This window comes from Ascidia mentula, chromosome 8 (assembly GCF_947561715.1).
Source record: "Ascidia mentula chromosome 8, kaAscMent1.1, whole genome shotgun sequence".
Taxonomy (NCBI): Eukaryota; Metazoa; Chordata; class Ascidiacea; order Phlebobranchia; family Ascidiidae; genus Ascidia; species Ascidia mentula.
The window spans coordinates 14,304,861-14,326,917 of NC_138573.1; the positions used below are offsets into that span (position 1 = coordinate 14,304,861).

A 22,057-nucleotide genomic window follows, 5' to 3' on the forward strand; every position below is an offset into this window, starting at 1 on the left:
AAAGGCGTTCTTAAAACTGTTTTGGCGAATGACGGCGCAAATTAAGCTTGCCTTTGACAGGTATTCGCCCGTACATTCTTTGTTTTTCATCTAATCGAATCAAAATTGGGCGGTTAAATACTGCAGCAACGTTGAAGGCGATGCTTGGAAACCTTATTCAAGTATATGCTTTCGCTTTATGTTAACAAACGAAAAGGCGTTCTGAAAACTGTTTTGGCGAATGACGGCGCAAATTAAGCTTGTTTTTGACAGGTATTCGTCTGTTCATTCTTTGTTTTTCATCTAATCGAATCAAAATTGGGCGGTTAAATACTGCAGCAACGTTGAAGTCGATGCTTGGAAACCTTATTCAAGTATATGCTTTAGCTTTATGTTAACAAACGAAAAGGCATTCTTAAACTGTTTGGGCGAATGACGCCGCAAATTAAGCGTGCCTTTGACAGGTATTCGCCCGTACATTCTTTGTTTTTCATCGAAGCAAATCAAAACTGGGCGGTTGAACACTGCAGCAACGTTGAAGGCGATGCTTGGAAACCTTATTCAATGATATACTTTAGCTTTATGTTAACAAACGAAAAGGCGTTCTTAAAACTGTTTTAGCGAATGACGGCTCAAATTAAGCTTGCCTTTGACAGGTATTCGTTCGTACATTCTTTGTTTTTCAACTAATCGAATCAAAATTAGGCGGTTAAATACTGCAGCAACGTTGAAGTCGATGCTTGGAAACCTTATTCAATGATATACTTTAGCTTTATGTTAACAAAAGAAAAGGCGTTCTTAAAACTGTTTTAGCGAATGACGGCGCAATTTAAGCTTGTCTTTGACAGGTATTCGCCCGTACATTCTTTGTTTTTCATCTAATCGAATCAAAATTGGGCGGTTAAATACTGCAGCAACGTTGAAGGCGATGCTTGTAAACCTTATTCAAGTATATGCTTTAGCTTTATGTTTACATACGAAAATGAATTCTTAAAACTGTTTTGGAGAATGATGGCGCTAATTAAGCTTACCTTTGACAGGTATTCGCCCGTTTATTGGTTGTTTTTCATCTAATCGAACAGAAATTGGGCGGTTAAATACTGCAGCAACGTTGAAGGCGATGCTTGGAAACCTTATTCAAGTATATGCTTTGGCTTTTTGTTAACAAACGAAAGGGCGTTCTTAAAATTGTTTTAGCGAATGACGCCGCGGTGTAAGCTTGCCTTTGACAGGTATTCGCCAGTTCATTCTTTGTTTATCATCTAATCAAATCAAAATTGGGCGGTTAAATACTGCAGAAACGTTGAAGGCGATGCTTGGAAACCTTATTCAAGTATATGCTATAGCTTTTTTTTTACAAAAGGAAGGGCGTTCTTAAAATTGTTTTGGCGAATCACGCCGCGGTGTAAGCTTGTCTTTGACAGGTATTCGCCCGTTCATTCTCTGTTTTTCATCAAAGCGAATCAAAATTGGGCGGTTAAATACTGCAGCAACGTTGAAGGCGATGCTTGGAAACCTTATTCAAGTATATGCTTTAGCTTTATGTTAACAAACGAAAGGGCGTTCTTAAATTTGTTTTCGCGAATGACGCCGCGGTGTAAGCTTGCCATTGACAGGTATTCGCCCGTTCATTCTTTGTTTTTCATCAAAGCGAATCAAAATTGGGCGGTTAAATACTGCAGCAACGTTGAAGGCGATGCTTGGAAACCGTTTTCAAGTATATGCTTTAGCTTTTTCTTAACAAACGAAAGGGCGTTCTTAAATTTGTTTTAGCGAATGACGCCGCGGTGTAAGTTTGCCTTTGACAGGTATTCGTCCGTACATTCTTTGTTTTTCATCTAATCGAATCAAAATTGGGCGGTTAAATACTGCAGCAACGTTGAAGGCGATGCTTGGAAACCTTATTCAAGTATATGCTTTAGCTTTATGTTAACAAACGAAAAGGCGTTCTTAAAATTGTTTTAGCGAATGACGCCGCGGTGTAAGCTTGCCTTTGACAGGTATTCGCCCGTTGATTCTTTGTTTTTTATCAAAGCGAATTAAAATTGGGCAGTTAAATACTACAGCAACGTTAAAGGCAATACCTGGAAAGCTTATTCAGGTTGATGGTTTAGATTTTTGTTGACAAACGAAAAGGCGTTCTTAAAACTGCTCAGGCGAATGATGGCTTAACTTTGCTTTTGACAGGTATTAATGGGTTTTAATACATCATGGAATCGGAAAAAGATTTAGCCAAAAAATTGAAAAATGAGTACTGCTATAACGGAGTAGAAGCAGACCCCAAAGAATCAGCAACAATTCTGCACAAACTGGGATTATTATACAAAGAAAAAAGTCCGAACAATGTATGTCTTCTACAAAGCGCTGCATTATTAACTTCAGCGATAGTACGAAAACCAGATAATGCAAAGGATATTGAAAAAGATCTAAACAAGTTGTGTTTACACATTTTAACATTAGCCAAGGCTTCAAATCAGAACGCAGATATTGTTTACGCTGCCATCAAGGAAGCAAAACAACAATTAAAAGTCTTTAGAGAAAAAACAAACGAGAAGTTGAAATTGCTAAACCCAATACCAGATAATTTAAAAGAAGGGGATCTCAACATGTTAAGAAAAAGCCGGGCTGGTCACATCAGAAGATTGCAGAAAGATATGTCTGACCAGTACAAATTCATTATGAAAGGTATAGCCAACCATGTAGTCAGCATATTGGGTAAACTACCTTGTAAGTTTTCAGTGGTGGGAATGGGCTCCTTGGCAAGAGAAGAAATTACTCCTTACTCTCACTTTGAACACATCATCGTTTTAGAAGAAGGAATTCAAAATGTTCAAAATTACGGCGAAATTACTGAGTATTTTAGATGGTTTGCCACAGTTTTTCTACTGATTATCATTTTATTAGAGGAAACTATTCTATCATGTTTGTGTATTCCATGTTTAAATCATCCATTTGAAGAAGAAAATAATTGGTTTTATGACAAATACACTCCATGTGGAATTAGGCCTGATGGATTTGCACCGCATGCAAGTAAACATCCACTCGGAAGACAAACAAGAACTCCAGATAAACCCTGGATAAATGAGTTAATTAAGCCAGTAAGCGAGATGGTCAAGTTCTTAGACAGCGAAGAAGGCTGTAAAGAGGGATACCAATTGGCAGATATGTTGACAAAATCATGTCATGTGTATGGAGATATTACTACGTATGTTCAGTTTCAAAAACACGTGCAGCAAAGTCATAATCTGGAGCTTTTTGATACATCCAATGTTCAGCAAGTCACAAGGGATTTGGAAATATGCTCACTTTTGGATTTAAATATCGAACATAAACTAGATGTAAAACGCTTTTTTTACCGAAGTTCTGCTTTGTTTGTTCATGCCCTTGGTGAGTTACATGGCTGTGTACAAAACAACGGGTTTGACGTCATAGACGAACTGCTTCAGAGCAATCACATTGAAGATGCTGATCATGACAAGCTTCAGTTTTGTTTGGCTGTTGCATGTGAGGCCCGCCTTAGAATCTACAATAATGCTTTATCTCAACAAGATATTTATCATAGTTCGAAAGTGACAGATTCTTTTAGTTTCACATCGTGTACCGCATACTTAGCAAGAGAGATTGGAAACAGGGCACTTGTCGACTGTCTGAGCATATCAATGTCCTTGCAAGTTCATGTTGAGAAGTGTTTTACAACAAAAGCAATGCAAACGTATAAATCTATTGAGGTTTATCAAGATCAAATTACCATTTCATTGGAGTTGGAGTTGTTTCAGTTTGCCAATCAGTTGGTACGTGAGTGGAAATATAAACCAACCGAAAGTTATTCATTTGACGACATCCGATTTCATAAAAGCGAATTGTTTGCCCTAGAAGGTTGCAAACTATACAAGGAATGTTTGCAAAGAGTGAAATTTCATTTACGAAACTTGCGAGATAGGAAAAACAACGACAGATTTGTAATTAAATTTGAGTTGCATCTGCATCTCACTGGAACCTCATGTTTAAAACATATAGGCAATTTTAAATGTGCACTCAAATACCTTCGTAAAACAAACAAGATCATGCATTTCTCACAATACCCTGTCGACGATGAACCAAAAGAACAATTTATTCTATGTTTTGGTTTGTGTTTCCTCTCACTTGGACGTGATGTAAGGGCCCTAAAATACTTCAACATCTATTACAAAACAAGTAACTCGCCCAACGCTGCCGTATTTTATGCCTTATGCCTACTAAATTTGTCAAAATACGACATGGCAATACTTGTTGCTAAGAAAATGATAAATCAACGGAAATCTTTGCACACCCATGAAGGTTCTGACATATATATCAACTTTGCATATTACACTTTGTGGATGTCTTATGGGGAACTCGGGAAATTTGAAGAATCCGTCTGTCTTCTTGACATATTATGTGCAAACGTCCAACTTTTGTCAAGTTCAACACATCCAACACAATTTAATTGGGAAAATGGGTTTATTGCTGGTTTTAAATTTATAATGTGCATGAGACAAGCTGACAAACATGAAAAAGAAAATGATTGGGAGGAAGCGGAACAACAACTCAAGCAGGCAGAAAAGCTGCTTCTAGAATTCGAAACGACTAATATTCGTTCCATTGGAGAATATCCTCGATTAGACTTGTGCAGGATGATGGGATTTTGTCTTTTAAAACTGAATAGATGCCATGAGGCACTGATTTATGCAAAAAAGGGTTTTTGTTTTTCCCTAAACCATTACTGGCCACTTGATTTTCAGTCGTGCATCAAAGTTGGAACAAAGTTAGTTGTGGCACTTTTTGAATGCAATCACTACAAAGACTGCATGCGCGCTGCCAAACAAGTCATGACGATGTGCCAATTTATTGCATGGGACAATTTCAGTAGGGATGATGACTTCCGTACATGTGTGGGTCTTTACCGAAAGTGTGAAGTACAGCTAGGTATTCCACCTACACTTCCATATGAATGCACTCCCTCAGTGTTCTTTTTTCCAAGAACACGAGATTAATCTATATGCCATGTGTTTTAACTAGCATATACATTGTAACCAATCAACAACCCTGTTTTCGACCTTTTGCCCTCGTCGAGCCTTGTACTCAAACTACCCACGCGATTGGGTTACGTCTAATTGTGTGTTAACATGTCTCTGTCGCTCATTGTCTTACGTCAGCGGTTTCCACTAGGATTGCCACGAAACAAACGTGTATATATTCATTTTTAGTGTTCATTCTGTTGGTTGAAAATGCCCAATAAGTGCTCAATTCTTCTTATCCACTTTCCGTTATGGACGTTTGTTTGTTGCGTCATTGATCATCCGAATAGAACATGAAGTTTGCGATCGCGTGCGTCGAACAGAAAAGGCCAAATGTCTGTTAGAATGTGTGGGTCATTGGAGAGAGAAGGTTAACGTTTTATTTCCAAATGACAAAATTTACGAATAATCGTTTCTTTTTCTTTGTGCTCTATGGTGTCACGTATTTTTACGTTACATAGCAACGTTTGCATTCATGGAAATATGAACTATGGTCACATAACAGCCAGTTTCGTCATCAACGTCCGGAATCTCTTTCCATGGGTATTTTTGTGTTAAGGCATTTTAGGTAGCGTCTTGTCCAGCATCTCATTTCAAAATGTATAGCAACGGTTGCTTTCTCACGTGATTTGATCTCGTTACTAGTTTCTACGCAACAGCTGTGTTTTTATGTGATTTTATCGGCCAGCTTAAGTGTGTCGCCTTAGAGAAGTCCTTCATTGTTTTGTGTGAGAGTGCGTCTTTTATTAACTGTTCGCTGACCGTTAGTCCTTGGATCGCCCTTCTTTTCACAACACTTTGTTCGCTTTGTTTCCCTCCGGTATAATGAAACTTTCCGTGTGCGTTCAGCTGAGGCGGAGCGGGGCAGCGCAGCTGTACTGTGCTCTCCTCAGTTGTAAATTCACTTAGTTTGGCGTTGGTATAATTGCGTGTGTTAATCTCATATCCAAAATTGTTCATGGTAAATAAACATTGGTGTAGTGTTTGCATGGAGAGTTAATTAAGTCAGGTTAGGAAAACACAACAATTAGAACTCACGTGCGATCTAATGTCAAATGCGTTAATCAAATAGGATTCCCATCGGTCATAAATAAATAAACTTTCAGTTTAGTTCCGCGACATTAAAGACATAATTTAAGAAGTAACTCGAGCAGAACAGCGAATCACTTCAATTGGATATTCTTGTTTGCTTATTTTGGTATGAGACTGAAAAGGCCCTACACGAGTGGGTTTGGGTTAACGTATGTTGTATTTAACTGTCGAAAACTCTTAAACACCAAATTGGCGATTTGTCCTTCCAGTTGAAATTCAGGTTTTACAATTCCGGTAATCACTAAATCGTTCCGTGGCCTCTCGGGCCACACAGCCAGAATAACCAACATTTCATGGAACGCCAAAGATCCAATCAACTCGCTTCAGCTTCGTGCGATGGCGCAGTGGAGGTAATGCCAGTACAATGTACAGCACCACTTAATTGTGCAACACGCATCAGAAAATGTTCAGAAAATGGTTGTAAACTTTGTTTTGGCCATGACTAACTTCGTTAACCCTTGGTTCTGATCACAAAAAGTATTTTTGCAACCAAAAAATTGTTTGATTTTGCAAAATAACAGGTCGGCCACGGCGAGGTATTACCGCGAACTATCTTTATGTCCAAAGCGTCTTTTTTATTATCAAAGTCTCACAGTCACACAAAATATATAGTTGATCGCTTGCAATTAGGTTTGGGACGTTGCTAACGAGCGCCCTCTAGCGAACTACCGAGGTCAGTCCATTTAAAGCAAGAAAATATTGCAAAGACTAGTTTACTTTCGGCTTTCGTGTTTTCTTTTTTGATGCAAATATCTGAAAACATGTAGTGTAATGAAACTCAAATGAATCGAAAATAAACAATAATTTATGCTTTATTCACATCGGGTTTCAAAAATTTGCAAACCATTCCAGTAACAATGGTTAAAGAAGTTATGCCGTTGTCTTTTTCCTCGGCGCTAAATTGATTTCGCTTTTCCGGCTTGTTAGAATTACAAACAGTGGGATTAACCCAAAAGCAAAGCAGTCAATGGAAGAGAAAGAACAAAAAAAAGAATCTGCATCTTCCAGCACTGACGTCACTTCCGAACCTCATCAACGTCTCAAATCTCCAGCCCCAACTAACAGTAAAACATTTTGACAGCAGTTTTTTTTGTAACAAGCAATGCAAGCATATGCTTTCTTTCTATATAATCGAAATGCAAGCGAATTTTGATTTTGTTGTTTAATTAGCTTTATTAGTTTTTTAATATAAATTTCTCATCCTCATATCTAAAAATTTTATCAGACACAAACCGACGTACAGGTAAAGATTTTTACCAACCGAACGATTCCGAACTGGATTTGCTGCTGGAACAAAAGAAAGCCGAACTTCTCGCTGAAATCGACATCGAAAACGGGTCAGACGAATGTTTTTACTGAAGTTGCTAGAAAAACAACCATAGCCTATGCTTAATTTCTAAAATGCTAAATGACATTTTTAAGGCAATTTTAAAATAAGTTTTGGGGGTTGTTAGGGTAAGGTTAGTGTTTTCTTTAGAACAACGTATGTTTTTATTCCATTCGCATAGAAATATGTTTTTCGATTTAAAGTTGAAACAATAAACAGAGTTTATCTTCACAGAGTGGACGAAACACTTCCACCACTCAACCCCGACGCAATGCCCTTCGACCCCATCCCTATCGCAGCCCCCAAAATCTCACCCACACTCCGTGATACCCTTGACGAATTTCCAAGGCGAGATCGGCTGGCGAGCGTCACGTGATCGCTGATGACGAAACCAGTCATGTGACTCGTAGGCGCCGTGTCAAAAATCTATTTCCAGTTTCGGTTTTAATGGTAAGTGAAGTTGAATTGTTGCACATTTAAAATCTGACTTCGTGTCTTAACTTTATTTCTATGTTGTAACAATGTTGAAGAAATTGTAGTTATTTTTTTTTTATTTTCTCAAATTTGTTGTTAAATTTTAGTTTGAATTTGATTATTTTATTTACAGTAAAGCAACTGTTTTTATGAAAATATTTGATATTTTTACCCAGTTTCTAACAGTACTTTTCCGGCAAATAATCTCTGTAATAACTGGAAAATGGTGATGTATTTCTTGATTTTTTTGCTCCACAGGATAATCGCACTAAGAGCATCAGCAGTCTGATTGTGTGGATATAGTCAAAATTCGTACCAACAAAATTTCTTCATCTGTGGTCGATGAAAGAACGAACTTGGGTCTGTACGGAAACCGTGTCACTGCTTTCAGGTAAGAGAGCAATAAATGGCAGTGATGACAGTTGTATCAGTCGCAGCAAAAGGGCATGTTGCACGGCATGGTTACTTGTTAATTCAATATGAATTTTGCAAACCTTCCGTACGCAAAAATTTTAAAGCAATTAAAAACATGCTGTTTTTCTACACCTAATATCTTTGTAATTGCAACATGTAGAAGTACGTCTAAAAATGTTTGTTTAATCCGATATGCCACCGTTTTTTAATCAATAGTTACCGCGACTATTAAAACTCCGGTTTCCTTTCCATTAAGAATGTTCCACCAAGAAGAACAAAAGCTTTCTGAAATGGAAAACCTGGACGGTTCATACACAATCAAGTCGTGGAGAGGCGACATTGTGGGCAAGTACATCTGCTTTAACTTAATCCTCTGCACCGACATAATATCCACTGTGATGCCCAGGTGCCATTGAAGAAGCGATTGAACGCGAAGACCTCACTGACCAGCTGGTGGCGCTAGCTCCCCTCGCCGGATATGACGTATGGCAGCACGCGGCTCAAGCGTTTGCCGATCAGTTTGTAAAGAGTGGAATGCACATGCACGCATCACAGTACTTGGTTGCTTGCAACAAGGTGGGTGCAAATGTAAATTTATTATTTTTTTCTTCTTTTTCGACTAAGCGTTTTGCTCAGTTTGTGTGCCTTAACATTGTGCACATTGCAGTATTCGCATTTTTACATCCTGATGAAGGCTGCTGCATGGTGGCCGAAACGTCGATATAATAAAATTATTATTGCAGCAATAAAACAAGCCTGGCAGCATCAGTAGTAATTTATCGTTTGGCTTTTATTTCTGCAGCGACATTAAAGTTAAGCAAGTGGCGAAGAGAGAAATAACGTTTTTTCAGGTCCGGGAAGCGGTTACGTTGCTACGCGACAACAAACATTATCGCGAAGCAGTTGGATTGGCTCGCGCTCGGTTGCTTGACGACGACCCTCTCCTCATAGAAACGGTTCGACTCTGGGCAAATAAACTCAAAATAGGTGAGCGGAGGACAGACTTAAAACAGCCTAAATCTACGGCTTGTAAATGTCGTTGACAACAGGGGGAAGCCACGATATGGCGGCAAAGTGCTTTGCGTCTATCGGCGACTACATCCGATCAGCAGAGTGTATTTCCCACCGAGCCACTGTTAAACCAGTGATGGGTAAAGATGAGCTTCAGGCACTTTTCGCTGCTTACACGCTCCTGAAAACGGTCGATAAACCAGTGGAAGCGCGAGAATATGGACGCAGAGCGCTCTCTAGCGTGTGTCTGCGAACAGGCATGTGGCAGCAAGGTGACGCTGCGGCGAAAGCTTTCGAAAAGGAAGCTGCGGTGTATAGGTGAGTTTATGTTGGTTTGGGTGTTCGCCAACATTTGTTTGGTAAAGGTTAATCGCAGATCACTTGGTATAATCGTAAGACACGCATTGATTTGTCACAAATTGAAAAATGCATTAAAATCTTGTACATTTAGTAGTATAGTACAATTTGTGTTGTGAAGGGCTGCAATGCACATCCATGAAATACTTGTCACAAACTTTTCATCCAAAACAAGTTCTGACGATGACATGTCTCTGGAGAATTCGTTTTCGCATCCAAGTCCTTTATTGGCAAAAGAACCTGGTAATAGCATTTCTGTGGTAAAAATATCTGCATACTTTACCTCTGTTTTCCCTTGCAGACATACTGCAACGACATTTAACTGATATTTTGAAAACCGAAATCAAAGTCAACCTCCATGATATGCCGGGCGCTTACGAAGAAGCTTTGGAAGTATCGAAGTCGAATGCTGCAATGACCAGCAGCAACCCAACAGTGAAACAAGTTCTTTACCAGGTAAGAATACTAATTGGTCTCAATATAATTTCACGTTAATGGAGTTATTGGTTTATCTTCTGGTTAACTGTTGCACATAAGCAGGGATGTAGCGGTAATTTCGTGGCAGAATCCCTGTTGGGCCTAAAATTGTGCTTTCTATCCATAATGTTAAACGATTATCCGGCAGCGCTATCATGCACATATGTAGTAAATCCACAGCCTTCTCTCCACGTAATAGGTTAATGCTAGAATAGAAGTTATCTGGTTTTATTATATACACGCAAGTTTGCATGCGCGGGCATCCTCAGTGTTTGCAAACACGAAATTGCTTTTGTCTTTTGTCGTTAATTTTGGCGATTCATTAACCATCGATGATGGCCATAGTGCGCACCGTCTACGAGCATAACTTTCCGTAAGGCTGCTGCAATCCGTTTGCCTGTAATTGTTCATAATATTGCCCAAAGACGGCGGTCGTTTGTAAAAGATTCTAGCTTGGTATTTTAATTAATGCCTGAAAGTATTTAGTTGGAAAGTTTGAAAGCCTTCAAGTTGCATTCTTTAATGATGACAATTAAATCCCTGTTCTTATCACTAGATGTCGCTCTATTTCACCGCCGCTTTCTTCGGGTTTCTCAACCAAGGCTCGAAAACACAACATAATGATGCCAAGGAAGATTACGTCACCGATTGGGTTCAGCATGTGTTATTAGCTGAAAATCTTTGTGTTAACAGCAATATTCCCAAAGACAGTAAACAGTTTTTATCGGACGTTGTATGGGAAATAATGCCCGAGGCTAAAGAGTTCTTACCTGCCAAGCGGGATCACGTGACTGATGGCGTGTGTAAAGTACCTGATATTAGTTAGAATACAGGCGTTATTGTTTGTTCATGTAAACTTTTCGAACGGAAAAGGCACACTGAGGATCCAAGCACAATTTTGTTCATTGACATACAGACGTTAAAATAGCCTAAATACAATTGCCATAATGTTATGTTTTGCTGGGTGGAATTAACATCCCAGGAAGATTTTCACAACATCCTGGTAAACGAAAACACTCGGAAAAGAAGAACATGAACCGAACAGAACACTTGGGTTAATGAGTTGCGCAATTCAATACATGCCGATGCGGTCAAACAATAAAACAAGTAATTTATATGGTTTCGTTCCGTTCCCATAATAAAAAATTTCTGAAAAGGTCATTGCCTGGAATCATGGGTTTATCATTTGTTGACGTTTGTGTACTTACATGTAGCAATCTCCGAAAAATCTAACTGTATCAATATTGGTGGTTTGGGTGTAACGGTTTCTCCATCGAAACACAAGACACCAGTTCGTTGACGTTAAAAGATACGCACATAAATGGTCCGTTACATACGTATTGTACTCTGCGCTTTACGATATGTCAACAACTGGAAAGTCATAAACCCTATTGTTAAACTGTGAATAGATTGAGTTGCCCACTGATTTGGTTACAAGCGCCAGTTAGGCACTGTGAGGCCCCATTTGTCAGAAATACGGTTGTCGATTCTAGGTAGCTGCGTGTGATTTTAAATAAACTGTTTAAACCTATAATGAAGTTGCTTTTTGTGAAGAATACACGCGTGGATTTTGTTTGTTGCATGAAATAGTGAAAAGGTAATATTATGTCGGAATACCCAACGGATGAGCTGCCACTGATGTACAGGATGATAAAGACATTCCGCCAAAGGAAAAACTATGAAGCGTGTTTCCTTGTTACTGAAACTTATCTACAAGATGTGCGAAAAAATGCACGTAATGGTGACGAAGAGTTGAATGAATTTTTTCCAGAACTGCTGAAGATCGCTGCAGACTGTTGTATCAAATTAAAGAACTTTGAAGGTGCTCTCGAATACAGTACCCAAATAGTTTCATTGCCATACGTTTCAGATCAGTACATAAGCTTTGCCCAAACAGTTAAAGCACGATGCAAAAAACATGAAGAAAAACAACGAAGGAAAAAAAATCTTACATTGGTGTGTATATTTTTGTTTTTTACAATGATGTTGATTCAATCCTATTACACAAGGGTCGGCTATCTACAACATTGGATCTAACAACACGATTGGTTTCGGTTGAAGCAAGTTTTGTTTTTGTATTTTCAAAATATATATGTTTACTTGAGGAAGAGTTACTATCGCTTATTTGTTGTGTACTGAAAGCATACATGTATATAATATACTCTACTTCATAATGTATTTAAGTTTAGTGATGCCGTTTCTGCAAGTCTGGCTTATTACTTTGTTGATTCTCGAAAATTGTTGATTAATATTTTTAAACTTGTACACTTCCATTAAATACAATCACATCGATTAATGCCCCGTACTTTTGCCATTAATCTTACAAATGAGCAAAGAAAACAAATTGTACTGTATAAGAAGGCCAAGCCTTTGCAGCACCTATCAATAGATTATTAAAATCGCTGAGTCGCCGTAGTTGTTAAATTTTCCCGCTCTGCAAAAGTGCGACAAGGTTGAGAATCGCTGCTCCAGTTGTCATGTGTAAAACTTTCAAAGGCATTTTACATTTTGAGAAACCGTTTAGAAAATGTCTCCCATAGTTCCACTTGAAATAAGGAAAACAACGAAGGTGAGCACCATTTGTGGCGCTCCGAACAGAAGTAGAATCAGTGAGGCAATGTATGCTCGTAAAACAGAACATTATTTTCTCTGTCCGGACAGGCCCCAAGTTTTTATCGACACAAAGTCTTTGAGGAATTTAACCAGATTACGTGACAGCGTGATGATAGAGAATAACCTTACTTTATTTCTCACCGGTAGTATTTTAAGTTGTTTTTTGTTTTTTTCCCCAGCATAATTAGTAGGATGCTGTTAATGGACTTGCGCATCGACTGTCCTATTAAGGGCGCTATGAAGCCACATGCCTGCACGGTTTAGCACAGGGGCGGCCAAAAAGCACTTAAACGAAACAGCAATCGGGACTCGGAGATGTTTTCTCTTTCTCGGACGACCACAAAAGGCACTAAATTACATTACCTTAAATTACAAAGCAAGGAAGTCACCAGAAGCCAGTCTGGTGTGAAGTAAGTGCCGATTGAAGCTGCCACAGTTCGATGAAGCAAAACTTGCCGCTGAAGATGTGACAAAAAAAATCGTGTTGCTGAAGAATCTAACATAAACGTGGTTTGCCCAAACGAAAATGAATATCAAACCTGTTTGCAAATATGTATAATATTGCTCTCTTCACTTTCAAGGTTACAGTCCTGCTGCGTGCTGGTGCGTATCTCATCACTATAGTCACTTGATCTGTTGTGATTGTTACTTATGCTTGGCGATATATTATGCGGTATTTCGTGATTACGTGGAGAAAATTTGGTGACCTGTGTCATCATCGCGTGGACAGGAAAGTTCGGATAAACCAGATTCGCGCTTTGTTCAGATATGGCTCTTTTCAGTCAATTGGTGGGGGTTGGTTGCCGTTGAAAAGGACATGCAAAGATCACGCAAACATGCAAAGAAAGTTAAAGCTCGATGTGTCCAACAGCCTGCAGCTCACTATTTTTTTTGATCTTCAATGCAGAACTTGATCTTCAATGTAAATCCAGAAAATCGTTTTTGAAAAAAATCTTTACTAGGCCCATTCGTATTTATTTAAAAAAGGACGATACGGTAATAATAAGACTGTGGCAATTTTCAAAAACGATTTTCTGGTTTGGCATTGAAGATCAAGTTTACCAGGGACAACAAAAATGTGCTGAAAAAACAATGGCATTTAGAGACAATTAGCGATTTTTAGCAGAATAAAAGTTTGCCAATTTTGTTGTAATCAGTTTCTTCAAGAAAATGATGCTTTTATTGGCATATTAAACTCAAATCAAATAAATTTTCATTGTGCATGATGGCAGCCTAACTACGCACAAAAGCAACAAACAACACTCAAGTGGGCTTGACAAAGAAAATGCCATCTAACCGAAAACGGGAACTCATTTTCAACACATTTTCTTTCGCCCTAAGCGTCGTACAGAAAGAGTCACACCAAGCTGCACTGATGAGACCCCATTTGTCGAAAATAGGGGCCCTCTGTATACAGCCCACAGGATTTGGACAATATTATGAAGTGTAGCACCTTTTGAATTTTTGGAAGTGGTAATACTACATAGTTTTAGAGTGTTGAATCACTTGAACAGATTTACACAAGTTGGCTTCAATTGATTCGAAACAAACGTTGTCTCCTATCGCTTATTGGCAATTGCTTGGCGCCTATGTGCCGTGATGATTTTATTGCACGTAGATCTTGATTTTAGCCGTTACAAAATTTTCATGTTTGTTTGACAGAAAGTAAACAGACGGGGTGCAGTCGTATGGAAAAGAGGACGAAATGCTCAGCTTCTCTTCGCAAGTTTGTAAATATTTCACACTTGCACGAAATCTAAAATCAGTGCAAAAATTTTCCCATGAAAAAAATTGGCACAACTTTATAGTATGTTTTGCAGCGCAAAAGCAGTCTCTGTAGTAGATCTTGATTTTTGTCAGTTTGATGAAACATTTTAGTGTCTTTCTTAGGTTCTTGCCATCTGTAGTAAATAAGTGCTTAAATCAGCCATGCTGCTTCCACCAACTTCATACTCGTATATATCATTCACGGCCTTGTCAATTTCGGCAGCATGTTGGTCTGGAAGAAAATGATTTATTTTATAAGGAATGCACAAAAATTACAGTACAGTTTCCTCTAATCGAATGATAATTAATTGAAGCACTGCGGCATACCATCTAAAATACTTCATAATTTTTGCAGTAACTTTTTACATTTTGAATTCCTTCCTCTAAAACAATAATGTGTTCAAAATCAGAATAAGGAGTTATTTCTTCTCTTGCCAAGGAGCCCATTCCAACTACTGAAAACTTGCAAGGTGGTTTACCCAATATTCTGACCACATGACTGGCTATACAATTCATAATATATTTATACTTGCTGGTAATATCTTTCTGTAATCTTCTAATATATTTAGATCGCACTTTTCTGATGATCGTTAGTCTTTCTTCTGTGAATGAATCAGGTATTTGACCCAATGTTTTCAGATTTTTGCTTGTTGTTTCCCTCAATACTTTTATTTACTGTTTTGCTTCCTTCACTCTATCATCAACCAAAGCTGTCAATGATAGGAATACACTTACGGGATGCCACACAGGGATTTAAAATGAATACCCATCATGGCTTCATAATTCAGACTTGTGGCGGCCAGATGTCGCTACAGAGTAAGGCGAAATCATAAATGTATTGGCAACACCAGTTAATTGCACGACCCACATGCCAAGTTGAAAACATGATCGAAATACTTGGCCAGGTCAACCAGGGTTCGAATCCCGGTGCAGAACAAATAAGCGGTACAGAAGAAAACGTCATGAAAACTTCTAACATAACTTTAAACAATCAAAACGCTTTTGACAGAGTGGAGGCTGTAAATTTCTATTTACACAAACATTTATGATGGTTTCAATAAGCATTTATCAGGTTGCCCACTTGTGAGTTTCCTAGAATGTACATACATAATAGTTCAAGGCAATTTGCGTTTGCCTCTACTGTTACAAGCTATATTAAAATCTAAAATCTTTACAAAACAATTTACAATCTGTTACAAGTAATACAATTAAACTGGTGGCAAAATGCGATCCGTTTCGTTGATCTATCAAACAACGTCGAACCATTGTAAATTACTGCAAGGTGTGTGATCGAAACTTTGCAAAGCAACGAGTTCTCTTTTGTTGCTTTTACATATTCAGAGCATTTAAACGAGCATGCACGAAAACCAATGCCAGACAGGTATACCTTTCATTTAGTGCAGACGATTGTCCGTAATGGTGCCATGGCCTGCTTATTCTCGAGAGAGTAAAATTATTGGAACCCTCACATCATTGACAAATATATAAACTATGAATTTCATAAAGCAGACAGCGAAACATTTTAACAGAGTGTTTTCAGGTTATTTTTGTTTGCTTATTGCGGGTACAACAGAGTGTTTCGAGGAATGTGTTTGGGCTGACGTATTTTGTAGTTAACTGTCGGAAACGTTGGAACACAAAACTGGGGCAAAACTGGGATGTAATTTTGATGCCATTTGATGCAAAGCAAAGTGAAAGCTAGACTTGCAAACTGTAGCAAATTACTTCCACCAATTCACCATTTTATTGATTGAAAGCACACCGATCTTGATTGGAAAGTCTACCTTACACGACACGCATGAATAGGAACAAGAATGACGCACAAAATAGCAAAAATACCCCCTAACGATCCATGTCGTTACAAAAAAGGCACAATAACAGATTTCAAGGACGTTACAGACCAGAAAATTTTAACAGAGGCGAAAATTCCAAATGTCGTACATTCTTTTTCCCAACACTGACACAATCCAATATATCATTTATGGCCGTTACAAAATTTTCATGTTTGTTTGACAGAAAGTAAACAGACGGGGTGCAGTCGTATGGAAGAGAGGACGAAATACCCAGCTTCTCTTCGCAAGTTTGTAAATATTTCACACTTGCACGAAATCTAAAATCAGTGCAGAAATTTTCCCATGAAAAAAATTGGCACAACCTTATAGTATGTTTTGCAGCGCAAAAGCAGTCTCTGTAGTGACCACATTGGAAAAGTACCACAACTAGCATAATTGCGGGACTAATGTGCTCATCAAAACCATACGACATATCCAGAGTTGAAGAACAACGAAACCATCGTTTCGCATAAAACAATTTCTCAAATGGTCTTTGTAGTTGCCCCAAATTGCGGACGATACACTCAAACAAACACAGTCGCAAATAGTCTCCACTGATAGGGAATTTCATCTTTGAAATTGCCACAAATACTGGATCAAACTCTGTAAGCAGCATTTCAGCCTCCTTAAGATGACACAAGGCGATATCCCAATTATTTTGTTCTTGATGTTTATCAGCTTGTTTCATACACTTTACTACTTTATCTTGAGTATTTAAACATGCTTCAAACGTTTTGTCGAGGTTACAATCCTGTGTAAAACTTAGAAAGGCTAGTATGTCTGAATGGTTATACATTTTGTTCAATATGGGAAGATTGTTAAAATATCCACTTTCCTGACAGCACACACTCAAAATAGTATGTGCCTTGATAGTGTATATGTCAACATCTACATTGACATGCAAAGATTTGCGTTGAATTATCAGGTCTTCTGCAACAAGTTTCGCTTTGTCAAATTTGGACAAACGCAATAGACACCAACAATAAAAAAGACTGTCATCCGGCGACTTCCTGATTTTGTAAGCCACATCTAAGTATTTTGAGGCCTTTTGCAACCGTCTCTGTTTAACAAAACACATACCCAGGATTGAGAAAACGTCAGCTTTATATTTTTCGTCAACAATATGTGGAGAGAAATGCATGATTTTGTTTGCTTTGCGCAAATACTTAACTGCTGTCTTCAGTTTGCCAATAACTGTGAAACATGCGGCATCACAGACATACATGAAAAAAGAAAATGGCTTTGCTTTTATCATTTTGCAATTTCTTGCATAATGCAACAGAAGATAAACTAGTTTCAAATACTCCACGTACTGGCATGAATCATCCAACTCGACTAAATGATCTCCGTCAAATATTTGATTTGGTGAATCATGACTTTTTTTCCCCAATTGATGAGGAAACCCAGATAAGTGTAACAGCATTGTAAATATAAATTTATATTTATGTGATTCAACAACACAGAACACCGAAACTGTTTTTGAGGTAATGCATCTCCCAACATGTTCATGCAAGCACAATGATATGCTTAAACAGTCTACTAGTGCTCTAGACCCAACATCGTTTGCCAAATCTTTGACACAAGATGGGGAAGTATTTTGCTTGAAGATAGACAGATAATAAACATCGTTTTGAGATGAAGCAGTGCTGTATATTCTTAGTCTGGCCTCACATGCAACAGCTAAACAGAATTGAAGCTTCTCATAATCATCGTCCGTAATACGCTGACGATGAAACATTTCACCAATCAACGCAAACCCATTGTTTTGCTCACATCCATGTAACTTGCCAAGTGCGTGGACAAACAAGGAAGAACCTCGGTAGAAAAAACGCTTCACATCGAATTTAAAACCATTTCTCGAATTACATATTTTGAAATGTTGTAAATCCTTCTTTATTTGTTCAACATTTGACACTCCAAAGGGATTTTGTTTGTGACTTTGCTCAACGCGCATTTTGAACTGCTCGAAGATGATAACGTCTCCATATACGAAGCAAGTTTTTGTCAACATATCTGCCAAGAGATATCCTTCTTTTAACCCTTCCTCAGTATCCAAATACTTCACCATCTCACTTACTGGCTTGATTAACTCATTTATCCAAGGTTTATCTTGTGTTTCTGTTTGCCTTCCTAATGGATTTTTACTGGCGTGCGGTGCAAATCCATCAGGCCTAATTCCACATGGAGTGTATTTGTCATAAAACCAATTATTTTCTTCTTCAAGTGGATGATTTAAACACGGAATACACAAAAATGACAATACAGTTTCCCCCAATCGAATGATGATCAATTGAAGCAGTGTTGCAAACCATCTAAAATACTCCAGAATTTTGCTGTAATTTTGAACATTTTGAATTCCTTCCTCTAAAATAATGACGTGTTCAAAATCAGAATAAGGAGTTATTTCTTCTCTTGCCAAGGAGCCCATTCCAACTACTGAAAACATACACAGAGGTTTACCCAATATGCTGACCACATGGCTGGCTATACAATTCATAATGTATTTGTACTGGTTGGTAATATATTTCTGTAATCTTCTAATATATTTGGATCTAATTTTTCTGAAGATCTTCAGTATTTGTCCTTTCAATGAATCAGGCATTGGACCCAATGTTTTCAGGTTTTTGCTTGTTGTTTCCCTCAATACTTTTATTTGCTGTTTTGCTTCCTTCACTGCAACATCAACCAATGCTGTGTCTGGATTCTCTGCTTCTGCTAATGTTAAAATGTGCAAACACAACTTGTTTAGATCTTTTTCAATATCCTTCACGTTATCTGGTTTTCTTACCAGTGCTGAAGTTAATAATGCAGCGCTTTGGAGAAGACATACCTTGTTGGGACTTTTTTCTTTGTACAATAATCCCAGTTTGTGCAGAATCGTTGCTGATTCTTTGGGGTCTGCTTCTACTCCATTATAGCAGTAATCACTTTTCAATTTCTTGGCTAAGTGTTTTTCTGATTCCATGTTGTATGAAAAATTGACCTTCAATAAAAATTCATTGCTTAAATAATGAAATTTATATTATGCCTTGAAAACATCAATCGATATGCGGCGTGACTTGTTTCAACAAATTAATACATCGTAACAACAAATAACACTGTAATGGTTCGAGTGGCCACCTTTTTCCTCGCCGAGCCTTGTTCCCAAACTACCGACGTCTCTGTTATGTGTTACAAGCCTTTTTTGTTCATTTTCGTACGTCAGCGGTTCGCACTAGGGTTACCACGGAACAATATCCCGAGTGTTTTTCTTTCATCAGAACATGTTTTGTGGAACACCAAAATGTTTACTTCTGCGTGGAGAGAGTTTGCACCGAAACCGGTAAATCATGAACAAAGAAATAAATTAAACATTTACTCCAGCGTTTTTCACTGACAAACTATATTACGCCATAAAAACATCAATCGATATGCCGTGTGATTGTTTCAACAAGTATATACATTGTAACCAAGCAACAACCTTTTTTTGGACCGAACAGTTCGAGCGACGACCTTTTACCCTCGCCGAGCCTTGTTCTAAAACTACCAACGCCTCTGTTGTGTGTTACATGTCTCTTTTGTTCATTTTCGTACGTCAGCGGTTCGCACTAGGGTTACCACGGAACAATATCCCGAGTGTTTTTCTTTCATCAGAACATGTTTTGTGGAACACCAAAATGTTTACTTCTGCGTGGAGAGAGTTTGCACCGAAACCGGTAAATCATGAACAAAGAAATAAATTAAACATTTACTCCAGCGTTTTTCACTGACAAACTATATTACGCCATAAAAACATCAATCGATATGCCGTGTGATTGTTTCAACAAGTATATACATTGTAACCAAGCAACAACCTTTTTTTGGACCGAACAGTTCGAGCGACGACCTTTTACCCTCCCCGAGCCTTGTTCTGAAACTACCAACGCTTCTGTTGTGTGTTACATGTCTCTTTTGTTCATTGTCGTACGTCAGCGGTTCGCACTATAAGGTTACCACGAAACAATGCCTCGAGTTTTTCCTTACATTCATTTGAGCATTTTTGTCGAACAACGTGCTGATATTCCGATGTTATGTCGATACCAATGCCTTTGCGCTACTTGTCCTGGTTGACAATTAATATTCATTCTGTTGCAAACAAAAAATCATTGCTCCAAAATAAAAATTGGAAGCAAAATTTTACACATTTTATTACGCTTTGCATGGGCGATGGCAAACTCCATTTAGTTGTTTAAAAACGCCAAAAAAGCGTTAAATCCTCTGATCCACTTTCCGTTATCGACGTTTGTTTGTTGCGTCATCTCTCAGTCGTAGAGAACATGAAGTGAGCGATCCTGTGCGTCGAACAGAAAAGGGCAAAGGTCTGTTAGTCTGGGAGAAAATTTTAAACAATATATCGCTTCTTTATGCTCGTGTTCTACAGAGAGTCGGATAAATTGGAGGTTTGGTTCTCTATGTGCAGCGGTTCCATATGGTAAATTTAACCGCCGGAACCGGTAAATCATGAACAGAGATATAAATTATACATTTACTCGAGTCTTTTTTTACTGACAAACTCTATAACGACATGAAAACATCAATCGATGTGCCGTATGAATGTTTCAACGAGTAAATACATTGTAACCAAGCAACAACCCTGTTATGGTTTGAGCGACAACATTTTACCCCCGTCGAGCCTTGTCCCAAACTACCGACGTCTCTATTGTGTGTAACAAGTCTCTTTTGTTCATTGTCGTACGTCAGCGGTTCGCACAAGGATGACCACGAAACAATGTGATGAGTGTTTTTCTACATTCAACAGAATATGTTTTGTGGAATATCAAAATCCGAAGCAAAATTTCACACATTTGATCTTGCCTTGCTTGCGTGATAGCTTACTCTATTAACTTGTTTAAAAACGCCTAACAAACGCTCAATTCATCTGTTCCACTTTCCGATATGGACGTTTGTTCGTTGCGTCATCTCTCTGCCGTAGAGAACATGAAGTGAGCGATCTTGTGCGTCAAACAGAAAAGGCCAAATGTTTGTTAGAATGGGAGAAAATTTAAAACAATATATCGCTTCCTTATGCTCGTGCTCTACAATGAATCTGTTAAATTTGAGGTTCGGTACTCTATGTGCAGCGGTTCCATGTGGTAAATTTACACAATTTCGAATTTCATATCCATGTGCAACTTGATTTTGAATACGGGATATTGGGTTTATGAAAACCAAACAATATCCAGAAAATAAAACATGCCCATAACTTTTCATTTCATTGGCGCTTTAAATGAAGAAATGTGGTTTACTTTGAACGACTGAATATGGAACCAGTTATACGCAACTCAAAATCACGTTAAATTTGGAATTTAAGTTTGCCTTAAACTTACCGGTACAAAGGATTGAAAAAGCATGGTCCAAGGTGCGCGTTATACGTAACCAAAACACTACAATGAAAAGGTGTTCAATTTACTAGCAACTGTGATCTTTTAGATTGTGCACAAAACGCGACAGGTACACCTTTCATTTAGTGCAGAGGATTGTCTGTAATGGCGTAATGGTCTGTTTATTTCTGCGTGGAGACAAAATAACTACCGCAACCGGTAATTATCATTAACAAAGATATAAATTTACATTTATTCGTGCGTTTTTCACTGACAAACTCTATTACGCCATGAAAACATCAGTCGATATAAGGTGTGATTGTTTCAACAAGTAAATAC

At 38.2% G+C, this 22,057-nt stretch overlaps 2 protein-coding genes across 2 annotated transcripts in view; both read left to right on the forward strand.

Moving 5' to 3' along the window:
* The window catches only part of LOC145912030 (uncharacterized), a 227,957-nt gene that overhangs the window by 148,830 nt on the left and 57,070 nt on the right, over window positions 1–22,057 (forward strand). The window lies entirely within an intron of this gene.
* On the forward strand, window positions 8,739–11,381 carry LOC145910421 (uncharacterized). Its single transcript, XM_082997542.1, has 6 exons — window positions 8,739–8,898; window positions 9,174–9,309; window positions 9,372–9,651; window positions 9,812–9,933; window positions 9,992–10,146; window positions 10,724–11,381. Exons 1-6 carry the CDS (start codon window positions 8,857–8,859, stop codon window positions 10,991–10,993), a joined length of 1,005 nt encoding a protein of 334 aa, XP_082853668.1. The 5' UTR covers window positions 8,739–8,856; the 3' UTR covers window positions 10,994–11,381.

Excerpts from the sequence above, each read along its gene's own strand:
- LOC145910421 (XM_082997542.1), top strand. The coding sequence starts at position 8,857 with ATGCACATGCACGCATCACAGTACTTGGTTGCTTGCAACAAG. Across the intron at positions 8,899-9,173 it reads ACTTGGTTGCTTGCAACAAG|GTCCGGGAAGCGGTTACGTT; the intron begins GTGGGTGCAAAT and ends ACGTTTTTTCAG. Across the intron at positions 9,934-9,991 it reads TTTATTGGCAAAAGAACCTG|ACATACTGCAACGACATTTA; the intron begins GTAATAGCATTT and ends TTTCCCTTGCAG.